General features: G+C 39.5%; 2 protein-coding genes across 2 annotated transcripts; both read right to left on the bottom strand.

Moving 5' to 3' along the window:
* Window positions 1–2,512: 2,512 nt before the first annotated feature.
* On the bottom strand, window positions 2,513–14,792 carry LOC114277368 (putative prolyl 4-hydroxylase 10). The gene is made up of 8 exons (XM_028219261.2): window positions 14,182–14,792; window positions 14,021–14,105; window positions 13,388–13,485; window positions 13,163–13,260; window positions 10,537–10,666; window positions 10,251–10,438; window positions 9,798–9,886; window positions 2,513–2,866 (listed from the first exon to the last, which is right to left on the bottom strand). Exons 1-7 carry the CDS (start codon window positions 14,376–14,378, stop codon window positions 9,813–9,815), a joined length of 870 nt encoding a protein of 289 aa, XP_028075062.2. The 5' UTR covers window positions 14,379–14,792; the 3' UTR covers window positions 2,513–2,866; window positions 9,798–9,812.
* A 7,329-nt stretch (window positions 14,793–22,121) lies between these two features.
* Window positions 22,122–22,616, bottom strand: LOC145824286 (uncharacterized). The gene has a single exon (XM_082923913.1). It carries the CDS (start codon window positions 22,614–22,616, stop codon window positions 22,122–22,124), a length of 495 nt encoding a protein of 164 aa, XP_082780039.1.
* Between the last annotated feature and the right edge of the window lie 2,623 nt (window positions 22,617–25,239).

Genomic DNA, 25,239 nt, shown 5'->3' with positions numbered 1-25,239 from the left:
TAATCAATAGTGTTTAACTCACTAGACAGAGCATAAAAGCCATACCATAGACCCATGGAGGGTGCCTCCTTTTTATAGCCAATACAATCCTAGTCCCAATAGAAGCCTAGCTCTAATGGATTTAGGATTACTGCTAATCTTGGACTCCCAGTAGAATTAGGATAAACTCTCTAAGAGTCTTATCTTTACCCAAACTGAAGTCTTCTCCCATTCTAGGACTCTTATCCCTTATCCGCTTATCCCGGATTCCAGTATCTTCGTAGATAACCTCGACCTAGCCGAGATGATCTCGGTGTCATTACCAGAACACGTGGCACCTCAGCTGGCACTTCAGTGACACATCGGCGACGTGTTGTCATTAAAAAATTATGTCCCCACAACTGCCCCTAGGTTCTATTACCTCGATATCCTGAGGCGATGGAACCTAAGAGGGAGATTTATGATCTGGAATTGGGGCGAACGGGTTTGGGCCGAACAAGGGTTGGGCCGAGGTAGTATGGCCCTGTCTTGAAAGATCCTGCTCGGTTAATGCAAGGTGTGGTTTGACCGAGCTACATAGCTTCTTGGTATCGAAGCCTGCCAAATGGGTTGTCCGGCGCCAGGAAAGACAAGGTTAGACCGAGCTACATGTGTTTGCTCGGCAGAAAGGCCTACGGCAAACAAGCGTAGCTGTCCCGAGCTCGGCGATGCCGGGATATGCCCGAGCTTGGTCGAAGCGGAGCGCGGCGAGCGGGGCGCTCTGGCCAGCTATACAACACGGCTATCTACAGCCGAGATGATGCAGACCGGCTGCCGAGCTCCCAGTAGAGTGGGCTGGCAGTCGGTTTAGGTGATGTTCAGCAAGATTTGTGCTGACAATTGGAATAGTAGCACCACGTGTCGAGAGACGAATGGGAGTGGATTTGGCGTGCAGATGGTATATAAGTAAGTCTGCGCCCCCCATGCTGGGCAGATGACATTTTGGTGAGATAAACACTAAACACAATTGAGTCCTCTCTCTCTCTCTATCCTTGTTTGTGTGTCTAACTTGATCGTCAGAGGGGTTTTCCAACCACACACCGCCCGGTAGCTCACCGTCGTTGTGCTCGCAGGTCGGCCGGACAGACAGGAGCTTGGAAGAAAGGAGTGCGGGCTTACCTGAATATTTGCTCCCCGCACAGAACCTATATCATTCCTTCCTTTAATCATGACCCCGGTTTAACTTCAGCTTGTAAATTTTTAAAATTTCAACAAGTGTTAAACACGACCTCAGTTTAACTTTAACTTGTAAATTTTTAAAATTTTAACAAGTGTTAAACCAACCTTAGCTTGTAAATTCTAACTCCCAAGCATCATTCTCCAGCCTTCGTTGATTCTCCATGCCCGACCTCCCGTGAAGGCCGGTGAGAATGCCCCTTTGCCCTGTCGTGCTGAAGGACTGCAGGAACTATGTTCTGCCCCCCTTTCTGGGCATCTTTCTTGGCCGCTGGAATCGGCGTATCTTGTAGCGGGATCAATGGCTGCATGACGTTGATCTGCATCAAGAAATTGACGACCGTTTGCAGGTCCGCCAATTTGTTCGCCATTCCCTTCACCTCGTTGTCCCTCCGCATGCATCTTTCTTTCAACACCTGGAGATCGTCTTCGTTATAGTACCCGCCTCGGTCCAATTTCTTTGGCATGTTGCCCTCCTGGCCGACGTCCTTTTCTCCATGCTTATTATCACGAGTCTTTTCGTTACAATTGTCTTCTTCGACGTCAAAGTCTACATGTTTCCCACTTCCAGTAGGGATGTCGTTCCCAACCTTCTCTTTTTGTCCGTTGCTGGCCATCTATTCTCCTTTCTTTCCCATAGACGGAACCAAATTGTGGGTTAATTTTCGACCACACTGCCAATCAAGCACTCAGCTAGAAAACACCGGCAGAATAGGTTAAGCCCGAACAACCTGTAACAAAAAGAAGAGATTCCGACGGTCGCCCGTCCACCCTGGAGCACTCCAACGATCAAGTCAATAAAATATATCTTAAAGATAACCAATAGTGCTTAACTCACTAGATAGAGCATAAAAGTCATACCTTAGACCCATAGGAGGTGCCTCCTTTTTATAGCCAATACAATCCTAGTCCCAATAGAAGCCTAGCTCTAATGGACTTAAGATTACTGCTAATCTTGGACTCCCAGTAGGATTAGGATAAACTCTCTAAGAGTCTTATCTTTACTCAAACAGAAGTCTTCTCACATTCTAGGACTCTTGTCCCTTATCCCCTTATCCTGGATTCCAGTATCTTCGTAGATAACCTCAACCTAGCTGAGATGATCTCGGTGTCATGACCAGGACACGTAACACTTTGGCTGGCACTTCGGTGAGACATCGGCAACGTGCTGTCATTCAAAAATTATGTTCCCACAGAAACATAATACACTATTTATTGAATTCAATTACAATTTTCACTGAGATCAGAACACTTTCTAACCATTTCACCTATTTTCAAAACACTTTTACTCCAATAAAAGATAACAAATTAAAAAAAAAAAAAAAAAAACCATATCTATATATTCACCAAATATATATATAATTTTGTTTCAGAATTTAGGTGTCAGTGAATCACTCAGCAATTCAATCTCCTTAGGTAGTTGATAAGTTTGAAGTTCATTTGAAATTTCCCCACCCTTTTATGGCAACATAGATGGAAACCCAACAAAGCATAAAAGTTAGAAGGAAGATAGTCTGTAAATCAAAATTGATGGCATGAAGCACATAACTAATGTATGAAGGTTTTATCACAGACTTTGACGCTCTAACACCCGAGGAGCTCCCGCTTGACATTCTATCATCATTTGATACAAAGAATACAACAGTATACCCAAATGAACTCATTCGCAAACCTGCCAACGAAGATAATCCATAAGTAGTAGTAATAATAATAATAATAATAATAATCCTCCTCCTCATCATAAAAATAATGACAATGACAATAATCATAGTAATGGTAATAACAATGATGGCCAACTCCAATACTGATATATTCACTGGTTTTATTTGCGGAGAATTTATGGAAGGATAAAACTCTACCGGCATTGTTTTTCAACATTGCCAGTCCCTAGGCCGGACAAAAGAGGAGGATTGTGTGTCAAATAGCTAAGTCCAAACAACCAACACATCAAAGTCCCATCAGATTATGAACATGAATCTGAATATGAACATGCAGGTAAAAACTATGGTTGAATTTACTTAATTTAACTAAGCATATGGCGCTTGATAGAGCATATATCTATCTATCTATACTATTGTTAAGTGATGGCTAGACATGGTGTGCAAACCTTCATGTCATGCCACATGGCAACTTTTTCTAGGCTAAAATAAAAAGTTACAAATTGGAGTGAAAAAAATTTGAACCCAAGACCTTAGGTTTTATTCACAACACTCTTACCACTTGGACAACATGCATATTATGATATAATTCTTTATTCTTTATTTTTATTTTTACTTATTTAAATTGCACACACATCGTGTATGCCACCACTAGTGTATTTATATATGTATATCTATCTATACTATTATATATGTGAGCACTTAGATTAGTTTCTTAAAGCTCTATCTCTCAATTATCTATCAATATATATATATATATATTAGAGAAGAGAATGAGATAAGACTTGAACTCAAGACCACAAATTTGATAGAAAAGACTCTTACCACTTGAAATTACAACTAATATATGTTAAATATCTTATTTTATTTTTATTTATTTAACTTGCACACACATCGCATGTGGCAACCGCTAGTATATATATATAAAGGAAAACGAAATCAGACCCCATTTGAATAGAGCACAATTAGGACTGCAAATGAATCGAATTGTTCATGAATAAGCTCGGCTTGGCTCGTTAAGGACTTGACTCGGCTCAGTTCGTTTAGTAAATGAGCCGAGCTAGAGCTTGAATATTAGGCTCGTTTAGTAAACGAGCCGAACTCGAGCTCGCATAAGTTCCGCTCATCAAGCTTGACTCGTTTATCTTTATTTAAATTATATAATAAATATATTATTTATATATTAAATAATATATAAATATATATAAATAATAATATAAATAATATTTTTTTAAGAATTATCGAGCCGAGCTCGACTTTCATTAATATTAACGAGCCAAGCCGAGCCGAGCCGAGCTCGAACCCGAGCCCAATTCCTTATCAAGCCAAGCTCAAGCTCAATAAAAGAGCTCAATAAGTAAACGAGCCGAGCCGAGCCGAGCTCGAACTCAACAAAGCTCGGCTCGGCTCGGCTCGGCTCGGCTCGGCTTGGTTCATTTGCAGCCCTAAGCACAATGCTTGATTTGGTATGGCTTATTTGTGAAAGCAAAAAACTACTTTATTTTTCTTTCCTCTTTGCTTTGTTTTTCCCTCTGCAAATCTATCAACAAATTTACTATCCAAACATAACCTTAATTGGAAACAAGCTCTTTCCACGGATTTTTATTTGGCAATTGTGGTTTTGTTGTTGTTTGGGTGATTGCCTGGAGGGGGATAAAATAAAATATAGTGTTTGAAGTTATGAACAATGACAACATACTTGAATGACAGGATTCAGAGAAATTAAGTCCAGAGAAGGAACTGGAAGGAGAAAGTAGAAGGCAGTAAGCCCCAAAAGAATAGGGCAAACCCCTGCTCCACCAGATTTTGGCCAGTGTTCTGTTGGCATGGCATATTATATTACTGGACAGTAAGAAATAAATAACCCGTTGTGAGTACTAATCTGCACTTGGGGAGAAGGGTCAATTAACAGGGTAGTTTCATCAACTTTAATTAATAGCTTAAAAATTCCACTATTTTGTTTCTCATTCATAATATATTTCATTATGTTCCAAAATGATATCCTCTATGTCCATAATTACAACACACACACACATGGCTTAAAATTTAATTACAACAACATTTCGGTATGCCATCATTTTGACCACTTTAGAATAGTTGGACACAAGAAGAATTGCTCAATAGCAGCATGCACCCTTCAAAAATCTAAAATAAAAGAAAGATAAGTGTATGTGAATTGCAAACTCATCTAAATTGACACCAACATCCCTAGGAGCTACATATGTAAATGCATATGGTGGATGGATGAGGATGAATAAGTAGTTCAAATTGTCCCATGCAATGTTTTAAAAGGCACACACCGCACGAGGCGCAACCTTGCGCTTCGAACAAGTTGAGGCGAGACGCAATACATAAGGCAAAGCTTAGGCGCTAAGGCGAGGGCTTTTTTTCGAGGTACGACGCGTGGGCTTCATGGACTTGACCTATTTTTCTACTCCAACTATTGATTAAGTACTTTTTATTTCTTTTTTGAACTGCAAACTAGAAGCTTAGTGGTTTTGAGCTTTATGTGAATAATCTTAAAACTTGAGGTTTTTGGTGGATGCGAATGTGATACTTTATATCTTTTGTTGGATATTATATTTCTAGTTTTTAGAATATTGAAGTTATGTTTATCAATTATTTGAAATAGTGAAGCTTGCTTTATAATTTTTAGAATTCTATATATATTTGTTATGTTGAAAAGTTTGTCCATTTTATAATTTCGCTTTTCTTCTACTACTTGCGCCTCACTTTGGTGAGGCACGTGCCGCACCTCACCTCGTGCTTAGGCTATAAGAGACCTTATCGCCTCGGTGCGCCTAGAGCCTTTTAAAACACTCCCATGTCTCTAGACGTGCAGGACCACCAGAGGTGGAAGGGGGGTGACAACTGAAGTGGTCTTAGATGGTGAAAGAGAGTGGATGTAGTATCAGAACCTCTAGGCTTGCCAACCAAGGAGAGGCTTGTTCATGCACGCGTACAGGTAAAGACCTCCTATTTAAAGGAAAGTCAAGCCATGGAGACTAGTTCACCTTGCCAAGTGCCTGAATCAGGATAGATGAATTCCTATGCTTGGCTCGACGTGGAGTCGTCAGACATTACTAGTTGGTATGGAAATCCTCAGGCAACACAACAGCTACAATGGAGATTGGACATGGCCCACAGGTACAAGTAGGCATAAAGTGCACCATGTGTGTCATGGTCTGGAGTTGTCTTCTTAGGGAGATCTCTCTCTATGACCATTCAAGGTGCAAGTCTCTCTCAAAAGGAATACGAGTGCTTTGTTGAGCCCTCAACTTTGACCATTAAGCCACATATCCCCAAAGGTCCCCATGGGGCCTTTTGGGTGCCCCATGACCACGACACAAACCCCAAAGGAGTCCCTTGGACCTCCTCCAGACCTAAGTTGTCGAGAGAACAACAGGGTGCCTTTTGGAGGTAAATCGAGATAACCTTGGATATAAGGGATAGAGAGATGTGAGGGACACACTTGGGTAGAGGGTCGCCACTCCCACGCATGTCATTGAATGTGGGAGGGGTGATGCGCTTGAGTAGGAGTTGGCTTGGGCAATCCAAGTGGCTGCATTGAGTGCATCTAGGCAAGTGGGCAACAAGGTGCCTCTGGAGGTGTCTGAGTGCATATGTTAGCCTCGGCCAACATGGATGACCAAGGAGGAGAGCATATGGAGATATGTGATTGGTCCACATGTCACCTCACAAGGTTGACACATGAATCCCAAGTCCATGAAGATGGTAACATGGTGATGATGTGGCATTCCATGTTGGAGATGTGGACACATGAACCCACACATACATGCATATTTTCAAACATAAAGGTCAATAAATTGTTGACTATGCTATATGAGCACGTACTTGGCATGCCAATGACACATGTTGAGCAAACTTCTAAGAAACAAATCAAGGATACGCAAAAATGTGACCACATAACTTGTGACCTATGAAGCACCGACACGTCCTCAGGGCCGGCGTACGAGTGTCGGACACGGACACGGACACGCGGTGGACACGTGTCCGACACTCTCTCTAACGTGTCCTCTTTTTTTTTTTTAATTTTTGCAGTCGGAGACGCCATGGACACACTGTGACACTTTCCGAACACGCCTGAGGTGGATCGAAGCCCTAACTGAAAGAGAGAACCCTAACTGAAAGAGAGAGAGAGAGAAAGAGATCGAGGGAGAAGAGGAGACAGAGAAAGAGATCAAGGGAGAAGAGAAGACAGAGATCGAGGGAGGAGATAAGAGGAGACAGACAGAGACAGAGAAAGAGATAGAGGAAGGAGAAGAGAGGAGCCTAACCTGTTCAGATCAACGAAGAAGCTGAGGTATTTGTCTGCTCTCTTCTTCTTCTTCGCCTCGTCCTCTTCGTCTCCATCTTCTTCTCCTTCCTCTTCTTCGACTTCGACTTCTCCTGTTCTCCCTCTCTGATTTCACTTCCCCCTTTCACTTTCCCTTCTGTTTTTTATTTCACCCGTTTCTCTCTCTCTCTCTCCTCTTTTATTTTTTTTATTTCCTTCACTCTTTTTTTTTCTTTTTTCTTTTTTATTTTTTTATCTTTATTTTTGTTAAACTTAAAATTCACAAAATAAAATTAGTATATATTTTTTAATTTTACATATAATAAATGAAATTTTAATTTTACATATAATATATAAAAAAGACTTGAATAGTGTATATTATTACTATTATTACATATAATATATAATCGATGCCTAATTTTACATATAAAAATAGTATATATTTTTTAATTTTACATATAATATATAAAAAAATTAGATATATTGAACGTGTCCCTAGCATGCCACGTCCCCTATTTTTTGAAAATTTACGTTTTTACGTGTCCGTGTCGTGTCGCATGTCCGTGCTTCATTGCTTGTGACTAGAGAATAAAAGTAAACCCAAAAATGTAGACTGAATTTTCAATTCTATATTACGCCTAAAATGCATTTAGACACACGTCTAAGGCCTACTTGGTACATGTCAATGAACAACAATCACATAACTCATCCATTGGATGAGATCTTTTATAAACCAAATATTAAGAAAAGGGATATATGGCCAAAAGTCCCTCATTGGTCCCCTTTAAAGTGAAAAGGACGGTCCAGACTTTTTTCATTAGTAAGCCTCTTGGAGAAGAAGTGCCTCTTTCATCGAGGACAAACAAATTTGTTTTCATTTTTTTATAGACAATCTTACCCTTAGTAACTACTTCTATATTTCAAATTTTAAAATGTTATAACTTTTGATTTATGTATTGATTTTTAATAAAATTAGTAGTTTTATAATCCTTTAGTCAAGATATATTAAACAAGATTCATATTGGTTATGAAATTCTTTATAAAAAAAAAAACGTAATTTTTTTTTCTTGATGAAACTAACGTTAACAGTAAAATTTTACTGTTTACATCAGTTACGACGGTAATTTTTGTTTTTCAAAAATTTTATAGTCAACCTAGATCAATGTTACCTGGAATGTCGTACGCCGCATACTCCAAAATGTGGTACGATAAAGATAGACTTGTATATATTATATTTAATAATTTAAGGTACTTCTAAAGTAATTTTTTTTAAACTATTAGACATCCAATAAAATTTAATATTTTCTATGAACATTATGAGCTTTTTTTTTTTTTTTTTTTGTCTTATTAAAACTTAACTCATCTTAAATTTTAGTTCAATATATTTGATTTTTTTTCCTCCTAAGGTAACATTTAAGGACATATATTGGGGAAAAAAAAAATGGAATCAGTTTAGATCACTAAATTTACCATTTTGGATCATTAAATTTACCATTTTGAAACGGAAGTGTACCATATTTCGGAACGTGCGTACAAATACGTAATTCGCTAGAGTATTAGCGTTTTTTTGATGACATAGACCTAGATCTTGTTTGATAGATCTTGATAAGAAAATTCTAAAAATACTAATTTTTTTAAAAAATCAACATCTAGATCAAAAGTTATATCATTTTAAAGTTTAAAATATTAAATTAGTCACTACGGATATTTTGGTAATAGTAATGTATTCTACACTTTTCAAAGAAAGCTTTTTGTACTTGTCCTTAATGTATTAAAATTTTATTATGAGAGGAGATTTTGACCAAATCCCCCATTAGAAAATAGAAAGGGGAGAGGCTCCTCTCCAGTTGGGTATCCCAACTGAAGGGCATTGTTGGACCTCTATGGGCCCATCATGGAGCCCGCATCAACAATTCAAACCTTTAATATCTAGGGCTTCTCGAGTACTCTATCCCGGTAAAAAATCATGTTGATCGGACATTGATAGACACTTGATCAGCCCACATTTGTATAACAATTTATTTTAAGAATCATACTTACTGTTGACACAAATATGATCTGATCAAGTGGCTATCAATATCTAATCAACAAATTTTTTGCAGGAATGAAATACTCAACGAGCCTTACACATTCAACGGTTCGGATCATCGATGCGGGCTCCATGGTGGGCCACGGAGGCCCAACAGCACCCTCCAGTCCGATTTGGACCGGAAAGAAGCTGTGGCCAATAGAAAGATAAGATAAAGGAATCAACATGCTGCACCCATACCTATCAGGCTATCATAGTGATGGTAAATAGATTATACGGAAATATCAAGCACCAAAATAAATTTACAGGGACAATATCTAGAACTAAGTCAACTTTCATCCTTAATATTTTGCATAGATCAGGGTTTCGGCCTTTCTAATACTAATAACTAATCACCACAAACCATAAAAACTGAATTTCATAATACACACAAGCCTACACATCAGACATCCTATGTCCATATATGTCAATAAAGATCCAAGTTGCAAATGCTACCAGTTTGGCAGTCTCACAACCATTAAATTCTGTATTTTTATGAGATACATGCGAAAAAATATGCTTATAGTGGAAAGTTCAATCATGGGATTTTTTTTAATCTCATCAAGGTATATAAAATTACCTTCCAGACTGTAAATTAAACCTTGTACTCACTGACGCGCATCCATTTTGTAGAAGACCACTTGTTCCCTTTAATAACGGGGCAGCCACCTAAAAGTAGACCAAAATAAATCACAAATAACACATATTATTCAAAAAAATTTAGTAAGACACTTGTGGAGTGGAAGATGAAGGGGGCTTTGAAGCTCCTTAAGAATATTAACGAAAACATATAATTTCAAAATCTATATTCTTTAAAAGCTACATCAGCTAGCACCTTCAAATGATTTCATTGTTGCATGATTGAAATTGCAAAAATAGTGAACTCATCAACAAGAAGGAAAATGTGAATTAGGTTATGAAAAAACACCCAGCCAAAAATATGGGTAAGCCCCTCTTGGCAGTGCAGTATGAACACACTACTGATATCTCTAGCACAAACTGTTTACAGCCAATCAAATAAACAAGGGCTAACCGTGCAAACTTGAAGCATCCAGAGTTGCATCAGGCTTCATGCTCCAAAAAAGCAATGCATCACCCATCTTTGGTTTAACAGAAAGTCCCCCTTTCCCACATTCAGATAGCTCATTCCACCAAGGCACAGAACTATAATTTCCTTTGGCAGCAGGGAATACTGTCTCACCCCCTTCTTCAACATCTGAGCTGTACCATGACAGAATTGACAATATATATATATATATATATTAAAGGGCCTACACAAAAAACCACAACGCAATATCGTTGGAGGATATATTACTCACAGGTACATTAGAACTGTAGCAATGCGTTGACCTCCATTTTTTGTATTAAACTCATCAGCAAAGTAGTCAAAGTGAGGTTCATATTTTTGGCCAACCTCATAGTGGAGAATTTGAAGTCCTTCCCCATGCTCTATAAATCATTGCATTTACACAAACAAATACCAAATGAGTGTAGAACACCAAATAACAAAGTAAAATTTACCAACTAAAAGTAGACTAGAGAAAGGGAGACAAAAATTAGAAAATTCCATGGTTTGGTCAAATAAATTGAAAATTCAGTAGTAGAATGGGTATATGAATCTTAGACAGGTGCAGGCTGGTGATAGTGTGAAGTTGACTAGCAACAGTAGAGGTTGTTGCATGAGGAATGGGAGTTCTGAAGATTAAGATTTAAAAAATATTGTTTCTACAACATCTTAACAAAGCCTATTTACAAAAATAAATCAACTGAAGTTTTGCATATCAAACACTGTCCAAAACAAGGAACATTTACTAATAAAATCAACAAATATCCAAAGCTAATAGCACAAAAGTCCATCAACAAGTAATATCAAGTGCACAAAGCAGGCTGTTAATAGTCATTGATTTTATTGTTAATGTGTTCAACTCCCACTCGTGACTTCCTGGCTCACCCAATACCAAAGGCTTGGATTGGGTATTTGGGGTTTACCTTGCACAAGTGGATCCAAAGTGTCGCTACCTTGGAGGGATTCCACATCATACAAAAAGTATTTTATTCGTAACAATCAGCGAGGCTCTTATTGAATACAATTGCAAATTATCTGACCAAGAAACTGAGGGCATGTTTGGTTTGTCTCTCAAAACATGTTTTTGGAGAAAAAATTCCAAAAACATATTTGGTTAAAAAAAAATTTTAAAAAATTCCAATATCACTTTTCTCTCAACTACACATCAATCAATCATTTTTTCTCTCACACCCATCTATTCAACTACAAAAAACAATCAAATCATCCCAAAATCCAAAACTCCAAAACTATTTTCAAAGCATACAACTAAACAAAATTTTAAATTTTCTAACTCTCTCCAGAAAATTATTTTTGAAATAATATCTCAAAACACAAACCAAACATGGCCTAGATATATCACATGATAACACAAATGCAAAAATTGTGGGTCTTTATCTATATATATTATTGAAAATTGACACGTAAAAAAATTGTAGAAACTTAGAAAGTCATTATTCCATAAGACTAGCAGCAAAAACGACCTGGTTCAAACATACCAGCAATTAGAGAAAAATCTTTAATGCATCAATCCCATACCCATATGATCTATGGATTAGGTGGTCAAACGCTTAGCAATCATCTGAACTCTTTCTCAGTGAATAGGAATCGTGTTCACTTGTTTATTTCTAATATGAGTTTAAATTACATACAAATACAGTAAAAAACAGTGGCAGACATGTGTTACATGGACTTTTCTATTTCCCCAAGTACCCATGTCCACATAATATGACAAGGGTAAGGATGTGAAATGTGTCTTACAACCGTACCCAATTTAGACACATGGTTAATGTTTACGCTGCTTGAAAAAGAAGAAACTCAAATTTGCTAGTAAAAAAATATTTCTAGTATCTCATATGGATGAATGAAAATTTTTATATTTCCTCAAAATGTATTTAATTTCGAGTACATTTCTATATAATTTTAGAACATTTTATCTACGAATAGCTAATAAAAAAAAATCTTATCTAAAAATAGTATACAATATGCAACATATATGTGTCCATAACACGCCTACGTACTCCTGCAACTTTTGGATATATATCCCAATATCTTAAAATTTAAATTTATGAAGGTCTGACTCTTGGACCCACACCCCATACTCATACCCAAGTCCATGTAACATAGTAGACAACTTGAAAAACATTCATGACTCAAATCACAAAAAGCTTATTGTGGCCCTCTCTTCACCTTATCCCACCAGATTAGATATACAAATGAAAAAAAGACTTGCTAGCTTAGGGTCCTACCATATTTTATCGAGTTTCAAAACAAGGAACCCCTTCATCAATGAACTTCAATTCTAGCAGCTCAATCAAACATTTGAAGGCAAAGAACATAAACAGTGGCACACTTCAAATTATACGAAGATTGGTAGAACCTTACAAGTAATGACCTTTCAATCCACATAATTTATACCGTTGGATTATGTCAAGCATATCCAGTAAAAGTCATGATGCTCATCACAAATTCTTTTCCCATGACATTGACAAGTATAATTTCCCTACAGTAAATAGCTCTACCAGCCAACTAGTACGAACCAACGTTAACAGCACAACCCTAACCTGCAATCAATTGGCTACCAGGAATATGGGATCAATTTATAGAGGGTAGAGGTCAAGCTGAGAGCTGGTCAATAATAATCTCAACCCTTGCAGATCATAGTTTGATCCATAAAGCCAATTCCAAATATTGGGTGTTAGGACAGCTCATCACCATTTTCATTTATGAGTTTGATTGACACCAATGCCTTATCTTAAATTTTGACAGGAAAACATGTAGAAACTAGAAACCAACATGAAACCTCACTAAAAATCAAAAGAACCTTCAAATACTCATTGCTAAAATCTAAAGTACTAATGAGAAGTGTCTCAGATGCATACCTACAGGTATGAAGGTGAAATCTGCAATCCTTTTCTCAATTTTCCGAATTATTTTATCACGTCCTCTAGACAGAAAGGTACCAGAGCTCGTACGTACCCTGCATGTAAAGACTATCTCAGAGGTCTCCGAACAAAAGTATACAAAGGAAATCAAAAGAAAAAAAAGTAAGCTTCATCTTGCAAAGCCACTTAAAAATACCCAGAGAGGAGGTAGAATATGCGCACCTACTATCTTGACTCTTGCCAGTTGAGCTATCTACAACAGTTGACTTTTGCATATGGGGCTTAGCAAGATCGATTAGGTATTCACATTCTTCCTTAGACTACACAACAAAGAAGGAAAGAAAATTTAGATATACATGCATATTCTATTTGCCTAGAATCCTATTAGATACACATGCGCACGTGTGTGTGCACACACATACAGAACTGGTCTGTATGATTAACCTATAGAACAGAGATTCTTATGTAATTACAATAATAAAGCATGAGAGATTCAATGCGAGCAGAAAGTCCAAACAGAAATAATGCATTATTGTCCGGATGCCAGAGGCTAAAAATTCCAAAGATTTCTAATGAACACGGGCTGTAATGCATAATTGTCCGGATCCCAATTTAATACATACTTTACAATTGAGTGCTCCACTTCCTATGGTATGATATGACTAAAATGGGTGAATTATTAATCATAGATCATATTCTACAAAAGTTTCAAACGAGAATGAAGAACTCAAACCATGCAAAATCAAAAAATTTCATTACACTTAATGTTCAAAACCTACTAATTTCGGCATGAGATCAAATTACAGAAACGAATCCAGAAAAACATTGGACGACCAAAAAAAAAAAAAAACTAACCAAGAAATTATGATAAACGAAAGCTCTCGGCTCCCAAGAGATGACTTCAACCCACTGATCTGCACCCCCATCATCTTCATCAGTCCTGAATTGCACATCACGATCAGATCACATATTTACAAAAAATGAAAATTGAAAAATTGATTAAACGCAAACCGTACCTGTCGACGGTGTTGTGAACGATGGAAGTGAGATCGTGTGCCTGAGGAGAGGCACGAGAAGCGCTGGGAATGGAGAGAATTCCGAGAGCGAGAAGGATGACTATGAGGAAAGAGAACATCATTACCATGGCGATAACGAGTGTGGAAGAAGACGATTTCCGAGAAGGACCTCGAGGGTATCTCCCTTTTGCCACCATTGTTGTTGTCGTTGATGATGAAGCTTTGAGGATTGAATTGATAAGCTAGAAAGCCCCTTAGGTTTCGAAGAAGGAAGAACAAGATCTGAGAGTCGGTGAGAGAGAGAGAGAGAGAGAAATTGACTTGGTGGTGTGAGAATGTAGGATGAGGTGGTGTCGGTGATGAGAACTTGGGAAATTACATTAGAACAGTGGGTTTGTAAATTGTGAGAAGTTAACAATTGGGAATTGGATGACAATTGGCCCTCTATACGCGACGACTCTTGGGAGAGAGGTCTGCCGTTGAATAGCTCTGTAACGTGGTGTGCATCTTCCTTCTCATTTTCTCTTTAAAAAATGTTAACACACAGGCTTTTTTTAGTTTCTTGTATTAAAATAGTATTAAAAAATAAATTAATTAATTAGATAAAAAAATTATATCTAATTTATAATTATCTTATATTTTTTCTCATAAATATTATATTCAATTATAAAAAAATCAATATTCTTCTCTCCAAAAATTAAAATAATCAACTTCTTTAATACTTAAAATATAAAGGTGCATCCTACGCTCACGTGAGTCATATATTCATATGAATTTTTGATAAATTATTTGGTAAGTTATTTAGAGTTTTTAGCATTACTTTTTCTCTTTTTAATTTTTTAATTCGTTTTATAAAAAATAATAATTAAAAAAAAATTATTTCTTAATTTTACCCCTCTCCCAATTCCACCATCATTGGTGTCGAATTAGGGAGTTAAATATGGAGGGAATAGTGTGAGATCATTTACATAGTTTTAATCAAATCATTAGAAGTGGAATTAGTGATCTCAATTAGGAACTGTAGCATCACTCTAATAATAAACAAATAGTGTAAATTAGACTTTGTCCTTTAAAAAAAAATCAAAATAAATAAATTTTTAACATTTAAACATAATGCAAATAAAATAAAATATTGTTAATACATGTCAAAGTATAGTAAAATCCAATCCAAATACAATCATTAGAAATTAAAGTCAATAAATTTTGTTTTATATGAAAAATTATTCAATGTAATCAAATCTACTATAATAGATTAATTAAGTGAATGCATGTTAAGATAAATAGAATTTTCCGTTCTTTATAGAGGGAGTGAACTAAGGCCTAAATGGAGAATCAATTCAATTCTATTGAGACCAAACCAAACCAGCTCAAACAGTTCGAGTTAATTGGATTGTAATAATACGTTTGGGTGGTTATATTAAAGGGACATTTGTACACAAATCTTAATTTATAAACTTATATTATATTAAATCCTAATTAAGATTTTTTAGACTTTTAAGTTTTATTAAATTTTAATAGTCGGAATTGCCTTTCAACAATGATTGTTCATCATTTATGATTACATATAAAGGAACATAATAATTTGACATTTATTTTGATTTTCAAAACTTTAAAATATCAACTTTTAAATTGGAAAAAAAAAACTAATGGTTTTTTCTTTTTTTTGTGGAAAAAATCAAAAAAACTGACTTATTTTTTTTGTGCAAAACTAAAAAATTTGTGTTTATAAAGGAGTATGACGATGGAATATTGATGTACAAAATTGACAACCCAAAAAAAAATAGTTTAAAATAAAAAAATAAAAAACTGATAATGCTCTTAGTTTTAAAACTGACAAAAACTGATAATATTTTCAATTTTATTAGATGGTTGAATCAAACCAATAAGTAGAATGATAAAAACGTTTAATCTCATGCTTTCTGTTTTTCATTAGTTAGCGAAACAACTATCTCGAACATTACCATGAAAATTGATAATGTTTTTAGTGTAGAGAAGTAGGTTTGGAAATATTATTGGATCCTGAAGGACAACCCTGATCCTCTGATCACCACCTGAAAAAGGGATTAACACTCCTGTCAGGGGTGCTGAAATTAGCACTCCGACGGACAAGTCAGTATAGGTCTCTTGTTTGCTTGAGTCTTAAGTTTTTTTGTGTCTGTTCTTACATACCTTTCTTTGGTCGATGTTCCTCTATTTATATTCGCTTTTGGGCCCTAGGGTCGGGCCCACTCTTAATCCATCGCGTGATTGCCCATTCAACCCCTTCTGTCGTATGCCAATTTCCACTCGGCTTTTTGTTCAACTAGTTCTATGGCCGATTAGTTTATTCGGCTTTGGGATCATACAGGACAGAGCCGAATATAATATATATCCTGATTATCGTCAGACGTTATTCGGCTTCACTGCATGTACTGATATTCGGCTCCCACAATTACCCCCCAAACATCCTACTGACACCAGTTAGTCGGCATGTTTAGTTTCAAACTTAAAAAGTCAAAAAATTCGACGGTTAACCTCATTCCAGCGTAAGTGTCAAAATGCACATGCTTTTTAGGCATTATTACAATTTCTCATCCCTTCGTACGCTTCCTTCATTTAATGTGATTTGAAACTATGTTGTCCCTTCAAATGTATGTTTTTTGAATACGTAAGATTTGTGGTTTGCTTTTCAGTATACCTCCTTCACGTCGCGACCTCTGCAACTTTCTCTCGTTTCTCATTGTCTTCTCTGCTTCTTGTAAGTTCTCTTCTCCTCCATTTCAATTCCTATTTCCTTGTTTGTTTTTAGTTTAGCATACTCCCTAAACTGGCTAGGAACATTTGAATGCCCTTCTTTCTACGGATTGAATTTCTGGTTTTCGACGCCATTTCTCCATTCCTGACGACGTCCACCTGTCACTCGTGGCAAAGAGCACAATTGATATGGAGATGACTGATGAGAGTACAATCATCTTTCCTCTCCTATCAATTGCTGAGGGCGGAGTCCGTTTCCCCTTCACCCATTTTTAAGGGCCGTCCTTTGTCACTGGGGTCTAATCCCTTCCCAACCTAATGTAAATTTTTACCGAATCATAATGGGAATTGTAGAGTTGAACCAACGCCTTAGGATCAATCTTGGTATCCCTGCTATTCGGTATTGTTATGCCTTGGCCAAATCTTCTAGCCAGCAGGGGCGCTACTTTCTCAAGGCTAAGGACACCGACCATCATTTGGTGACTATGCTTGCCAGCTCTGGCAAGCGAATTGATGATGTCATGGTCGTTGTCCGAGGCAACTGGGAATTCGACAAGGGCGAAGATCGCCTGCCCAGACGAAAAGGCGAACCAGGTGGCCGTGTAGTTCCTTACGTATATTTGCTATATATTTACTCGGCTTTCCTGCCATTCACTTATCGTTTTATTTATGCAGGCAACGATTTGAAGAAAGTTCTGGTTTCGGTCGACGACGTTGTGCTTGTGGAAATCAAAACCACACTCCAGTTCTTTGGCCGTCCAAACCCCCAGAAGTAAGGGAGGGCGGCCCACATACTTTTGAGATACAAGCCGACTTACTCAACCTTTTTGGCAGCAGACAATATTCCGATTCCAAGGGGCAAACAACAGCTCACGGCCCTTATCTTCCCCAACTTCAAAAACCTCAGGCAGGTTGGTTTGGAAGCTTCTGATTCGGAGCAGGCGGAAGAACAGGTAGCCGAAGAAGTCGCCGAGCAGCCGAATTAGTCCACTTTGGAAGCCGAAGAAGTTGACGAGGCTCTAAACTTGGCTTTTGAAGAAGCCAGCCTTAATCAATCCAACCCTCCATCAACTTTCGGTCGAGGGGACGTCTCATTTGAAGATATTTTTATCGACTTAAAGCACCTTCCCGATGCCTATCCTAAGAACATGGCTGGGGAGTCGCTCACACAGTTGGCCAGGAGGAAAAACTCCAAAAGGATGGCCTCCCGGAGGAGGGTCGAGACCAACCGATCTGAACCTCCCCCTGTTGCCGTGACTGAATCTTCTCCACCTGTTATCGTGGAAGAAACAACTCAGATTAAAACGGCTGAGACAGAGCAAATAATCGAGCAGTTGGATCAGGAAGCCAAGCAGAGGGGGAAAAGCGTTCCGCCGAGCGCGAAGCTGACCCGAGGAAAACCTTACCGATAAACGACCTCGCATAGAGGAGTCGAACTCGATTGTGCCCTTCACCGTTAAACCAAGGATAAAGAACGTGCTGATTGCTTCTAATGCGTCTGCTTTGAAAGATCCGGCGGTGGCCTTAAGCATGGCTTCCTCAATTTCCCAGCCGGTTGACAGAACGACTTTTCGGGCGGAGCCAGATTTGCTGTCAATAGCATTAGCCGCTCAATCGGTCATATTGATACATAACTTGAGCCTTATCTACAGTCTTCCACCTTTATTATTATTTTATTTGTTTTAATTTTTTAACTCCAATTCCTTATTTTGCAGACGACGGACAGGATAGCCGAGATTGGCCGTCGTCAACATGATGTTATTGAATAGATCAGCTTTCTAAAAAGACAAAATTGAAAATGAAAAAAGCAAGGCCGTGGAGGCCTCTCAAAGAGCCGAGTCTGAGAGACGACGAAAATGGTGGAGGAACGTGCAAGAGCCGACGCCAAGGCAGAAAAGGTGAAGAGTTCCGACCAACTCAGGTTGGCCGCCGAAGATAAGGCAAACGCGAGCGAATACGCGTTCAAGTTAACCAATAAGGTGATTGCCAAATTGGAAGCCGATTTGGAAGAGTCGAAGAAGGCAAAGGAAATGGCCGACTCTGAGATTTCCAAAGCATTCCAAGCTGGGAAGGACGTCGCCTTGGAGAACTACGTGGAGGAAGTACCCAAGTTCGAGAATCGGGGCTTCAAACACGGCTAGCTCAAAGCTCTTACTGTCGCTAATGTGACATTGGTGCAGCCGATTCCATACGAGCAGGTGAACATTGAGCCGCTGGAGTCTGACCCTGAAGATTGACTAGGGTGATACTTTGATTTTTGTTAGGCATCTTCCATGCATAGTTTTCGTAGATTTTTGTTAGTAGATTTTTGTTTATTTACTTCGGTTAGAAGTTATATGTAGGGTAATTTTCATGTGTAAAATGACTACTATCTGTACTTAATTTATTAATGAAAACTTCCTTTGCTTTTCTGTCTATTGCATGTGCTAGTTAACAATCTAGTAGGATGTAAGATCATAAGATGAGTAAATTAAACATCCGATTAAATAGCTGTGTATCTTTGCAATTTAGCCAAATAAATTAGCAAATCTGTCCTTGCCCCAGTTAATGATTGAACCGGAACGCTGAATATCGGTGGTTCATGGATTGGCTGAGGCACATGAACTTATCGGTGCAAGGCCTTGAAATCCGATTAAATAGCTGCGTATCTTTGCAATTTAGCCGAATAAATTAATGAACATGCCCTTGCCCCAGTTAATGAATGAACTAGAATGCCGAAAATCGATGGTTCATGGATTGGCTGAGGCTCATGAACTTATCAGCGCAAGGCCTTGAAATCCAATTAAATAGCTACGTATTTTTACAATTTAGCTGAATAAATTAATGAATATGCCCTTGCCCCAGTTAATGAATGAACTGGAACGCCGAATATCGGTGATTCATGGATTGGCTGAGGCACATGAACTTATTGACACAAGGCCTCGTAATTTAGCCAATTAGATTAACGAATTTGCCCTTGCCCTTGCCCCAGCTAATGAATAAACCGGAACGCCGAATATCTGTGTCCATGGATTGGCTAGGGCACATGAACTTATCGACACAAGGCCTCGAAATTTAGCTGATTAGATTAACGAATATGCCCTTGCCCCAGCTAATGAATGAACTGGAGCGCAGAATAGCTGTGTTCATGGATTGGCTAGGGCACATGAATTTATCAGCGTAAGGCCTTGAAATTTAGCCGATTAGATTAATGAATCTGCCCTTGCCCTAGCTAATGAATGAACCGGAATATCAAATATCGGTGGATCATGGATTGGCTGGGGCATATGAACCTATCGGCGCAAGGCCTTGAAAGCGAGCATTGATGAGAGCACCTCGAAAGTACTGCACCCGTAATAAATAAATGGGGTGAGGGGCTGTTTGCGCGGAGGTGCCATTGCTGCGTTCAAATCCAACAAATTATGAGGGAAAAAAGCAGTGTGAACGATTGTGGATGGCAAAAAAACTATTCTTCAACAGTAGAGGGGAATGTAGAACACTGGTAGAACTGGATGCAAAGATGAATCGAGGTGGCAAGCCAACGCGCATGGGGAGTAAGACGTCGAGGGAGCGTGAGAAACGTCATTCCATACGTCATCGAAGTAGGTCACCCAGAAAGAAAAAATAGCAACGAGGTAACTCCCCTCGCTCGAAGGGAGAAACTAGCGCGACACCACACCCGTTGAGTTTTTCAGTTTTCGTTGGGAACAAACCGATGACGGAGGCAGATTCCATAATCCGCGACCCAAATGTAGCAATCGAGTTTGCTCGACAGATTTTTTCGCCAGAAGTTCAGCAATCCATGGTCGGTCAGGCTAATTATGAGGTTTTTCGAGAGGGCATTCATGGAGCAATAAAGGGTTTGTATACCGCCTATGAAATTGGCATGCGTCTTCGTACCGCGCGAAGAGAGATAGAGCAAAGGGATGCTCGTATTCAGAGCTTGCAAGCTCACGCAGAGAAGGCCAAAAATGAGCTGAAGAAAGCTAACACCTCTAAGGCTTATTTGATGAGTCAAGTGAATCCGATTATCGTGGAGTGAGTAAACCGCCGAATTCTGGATCACGCGATTGCCGATCGAGAAACAACGAGTATGTTCGCAATAGAATCTGCGAAGGCTAGGTCCTATGAAAAAGGCTTCCATAACGGCCGAAAAATTAGAATAGACAAGACGAAGGAAAAACTAGCCGAGGAAGTCTGTCGATGTGAAAATCGCGGATTTAAGCATGGATGGATCAAGGCTCTCCAGGCCGCGGGCGTCGATCCAGCGTCACCCTTGTATCAAAGTTATACTTTTCCATTCGAGGCTTTCGATGCCGAGAAGACTGATGACGAGGAGGGAGTCGAATAATTTTGATGTACATTGTTCCGTTTTTATGTAAAGCATGTACTCATGATCTATTAAATAAACATATTATTCTAAATGTCTATATGCTATTTCGATCAATGCTTGTAGATTAAGTTGTGTCTACTACTTTACGTCAATTGCGATTGCCTTTATCAATCACAATATTCGCGGATGGTGCTCCGAATTCGGAGGCTTTTTTTTGTGTTGGCCAATCATGATTTCCACGAAGGGCGCTCTGAATTCGGAGTCTTACTCAGCCCAAACATGTCATTCACGAAGGGTGCTCCGAATTCGAAGGTTTTTTCGGCCCAAGCGTGTCATTCACGAAAGGCGCTCTGAATTTGGAGGCTTAATCCACCCAAATGGGTCATTCGCGGATGGGGCTCCGAATTTGGAGGTTTTTAATGTTGGCCAATCGTGATTTTCACGAAGGGCACTTCGAATTCAGAGGCTTTTTGTGTTGATCAATCGTGATTTCCACAAAGGGCGCTTTGAATTCAGAGGCTTTTTCTGTTGGCCAATCATGATTTCCTCGAAGGGCGCTCTGAATTCAAAGGCTTACTCGGCCCAGACGTGTCATTTACGAAGGACGCTCCAAATTCGAAGGCTTTTAATGTTGGTCAATCGTGATTTCCACGAAGGGCGCTCCGAATTCAGAGGCTTGCTCGGCCCAAACATGTCATTCTGAATTCGAAGGCTTTTAATGTTGGCCAATCGTGATTTCCACGAAGGGCGCTCCAAATTCAAAGACTTTTTCACACAACCAGAACTCACTGGGCAACACAACCAGAACTTACTGGGCAAGAGAGAACATTGTATTGGAAAAAAAAAGATATCACGGCGTAAAATCAAAACAAGCTGTTGTACCGTACAAGTTAACTTAATGATAAAATTTGCGCAAGTGTGTAGAATTCCACGGATGCGGCAAGCTTCTTCCATCCATGTCTTTGAGCCGATATGCCCCTGTCCCTGCGATTGAGTCAATTTGATAGGGGTTGTCCCAGTTAGGACCCAATTTTTCATCAGCCAGATTCCTGGCAGCGGGAAGCACTTTTTTAAGGACGAATTCTCTTGGTGTATAACGGCATAGCTGAACACGTTGATTATACGATTTAGCAAGCTGTTGTTGGTATTGTGCCATGGAAGCAAGGGCACAGTCTTGGCATTCTTCAATCAAAGTCAAGTCCAAGGCCAACATCATATCATTTCGGTCCATATCAAAAACCTTCGATTTCAAGGTTGGGAGGCCGATCTCTAGGGGGATGATTGCCTGAGTTTCGAAGCACAGAGCAAATGGCGTTTCTCCAGTGGATTGCCTTGGAGTAGTGCAATAAGCCCACAGCATGCTGCCACGCTGGGCAACTCTTCGACCCATCTGTCTTTAGTTTTCTCCAGCCTTTTGTTGATGCCATCCAAAATAACCTTGTTGGTGGCCTCTACTTGACCATTGCTTTGGGGTAAGCCAGCGAGGAAAAGTATGGCCGGATACCATAAATGTTGCACAATTCTCAGTACACGCCGCAATCAAACTGGGTACCGTTATCTGAAACAAGTGCTCACGGTATGTCGAATCTCATTATGATGTTTTTCCATAAAAAATGCTTAACGTCAAAATCCCGAATATGTATTAGTGCCTCCACTTCGACCCATTTTGTGAAATAATTCGTTACAACAATTAGGAATCGCATGTCGCCTGGGGCCCGTGGTAATGGTCTAACGATATAAAGCCCCCATTGAGCGAACGACCAAGGACTAGTGATAGAATTTAACTCCTCGGCAAGCAGATGTGTTAAGGGGAAAAAGTTTTGGCATTGCTCACATTTTTTGACATAACACTCGGCATCAGTTCGCATGGTCAGCCAATAGTACCCCTGCGATACGGCGCGATGGGCCAGAGAACGTCCACCCGAATGGGCACCACAACTGCCCTAATGTATTTCAGACAAAAGTTCATTGGCTTTATCCAGGTGAACACATTCTAAGTACGGCCTAGAAAGAGATTTTTTGTAGAGTTTTCCCTGCGGATCCAAATAGTATCGGAGGGCTTTGATTTGCAGTTTGTGTGCTTTTTTCTTATCTATCGGGAGCTGCTCTGAAGATAGGAATACGGCGATAAGGTCCATCCAACTTGGACCCGGTTCGATAACGTTGACCTGAACTAATTCTGAAGAGGCAATGCTCGGCTCAAGGACGAACCCTACTTCGATTGTCTGCTTAATTTCTGAGTTGATGGCAGAGGCTAAGCAAGCCAAGGCGTATGCATGCGTGTTCTGATCCCAGGTTATTTGATTCAGTTCGTGATGATCAAATTTCGCGAGCAAAAAATTTGTCGTTTTCATATAGGCTGCCATGCGGTCATTTTTAGCTGCATATTCCCCTTTCAACTAGTTGATTACTAGTTTTGAGTCACAGAAAGTAAGTAGGCGCCTCGTACCAAGGTGAAGTGCATTTTGCAGGCCGGTTAACAATGTTTCGTATTCGGTCTCATTGTTCGATGCGTCGAAGCCCAATTTGACGACCTGTTCAATTATTGCCCCTTCAGGGGTCATGATTGCTACGTTAGCCCCACTACCACGCTGGTTGGATGACCTATCTCAATACATCTACCAAACGTCGCCAACATACATTCTCCAATTGGGCTTAGTTTGCACTTGATCAGACTTAAAGTCGGCGAGGGATCTTGTGAATTCGGCTACAAAGTCGGCAAACACTTACCCTTTGATAGAAGTTCTAGATAGAAACTGGATATCATACTGGCCGAGTTCAAGAGCCTATTTCGAAACGCGCCCCGACGTTTCTGCGCTGTGAAGCGCTGACCGGAGGGGATATTTCGTTGGTACCCCAATGGTATGCCCTTGAAAGTAGTGCATCAGTTTTCTTGCAGTCATGATGAGAGCAAGGATAAGCTTTTCTAATGGAAGGTAACGTGTTTCGACATCGGCTATATCTTTGCTCATATATTAAACTGGTCGCTGCTCCCCAAGTTCTTCCCTTAATAGTACGACGCTGACTGCCCGGTCGAATACTGCCAGATATAAAATGAACGGATCGCCGCCTGCAAGTGTTGCCAAGAGTGGTACGGATAAAAGATAAGACTTCAAGCCGTCCAAAGTGGCCTGGCACTCGGGGGTCCAATCAAATGCTCTGCCTTGCTGAAGTGTGTGAAAGAATTGTCAACAGCGATCTATAGAACGACTGATAAACCTGTTGAGCGCGGCGACCATTCTCATCAACTTCTGAACCTCTTTGACTGATCGGAGGGATCCAAGCTCTAGAATTGCCATGATTTGCCTTGGATTGGCTTCGATTCTGCGGTGGTTAACGATGTAGCCAAGGAATTTGTCAGATCCAATGCCGAATGCACACTTGGAAGCGTTCAATTTCATCTTGTACTTTCGAAGGATGCCGAATGTCTTTGACAAATCGGCTAGATGGAAGTACTTTTCCTTGGATTTGACCACCATATCGTCGATGTATACTTCCATGGTACGACCGAGTTGTTCCTTGAACATGACAGTCACTAGTCTTTAATAAGTTGCCCCCGCATTCTTCAACCCAAAAGGCATGACCTTATAGCAATAGATTTCTCTTGGGGTGAGGAAAGTGATTTTTTCATAATCTCCCAGATGCATGGCAATTTGATGATAGCCCCTGTAGGCATCCAAGAAGCTCATATGTTGATGATGTGCCGTTGCATCTACGAGTTGGTCTATTCTGGGCAAGGAAAAACAGTCTTTGGGACAAGTTTTGTTCAAGTCTGTGAAATCCACACAGACACGCCAAGAGCCATTCTTCTTTTTTACGACCATAGTATTGGACAACCATGTAGGATATGTTGCTTCGCGAACCGTCCGGCATCAAGTAACCGATCTACTTCTTCAATAACGGCTGAAGTATGTTCTGCGGCTGACCGCCGACTTCTCTGAATAATTGGCTTACATTTCGGATCAACGTTCAAGCGGTGTTGGGCCACTGATGGATCCACTTCTGGCATCTCG

The sequence above is a fragment of the Camellia sinensis genome, chromosome 4, assembly GCF_055761805.1.
Source record: "Camellia sinensis isolate YWXY chromosome 4, ASM5576180v1, whole genome shotgun sequence".
Taxonomy (NCBI): domain Eukaryota; kingdom Viridiplantae; phylum Streptophyta; class Magnoliopsida; order Ericales; family Theaceae; genus Camellia; species Camellia sinensis.
This window is presented reverse-complemented; position numbering and strand designations above follow the sequence as displayed.

Excerpts from the sequence above, each read along its gene's own strand:
- LOC114277368 (XM_028219261.2), bottom strand. The coding sequence starts at position 14,378 with ATGGTGGCAAAAGGGAGATACCCTCGAGGTCCTTCTCGGAAATCGTCT. Across the intron at positions 14,106-14,181 it reads GTTCACAACACCGTCGACAG|GACTGATGAAGATGATGGGG; the intron begins GTACGGTTTGCG and ends TGTGCAATTCAG. Across the intron at positions 13,261-13,387 it reads GGCAAGAGTCAAGATAGTAG|GGTACGTACGAGCTCTGGTA; the intron begins GTGCGCATATTC and ends CTTTACATGCAG.
- LOC145824286 (XM_082923913.1), bottom strand. The coding sequence starts at position 22,616 with ATGGGTCGAAGAGTTGCCCAGCGTGGCAGCATGCTGTGGGCTTATTGC.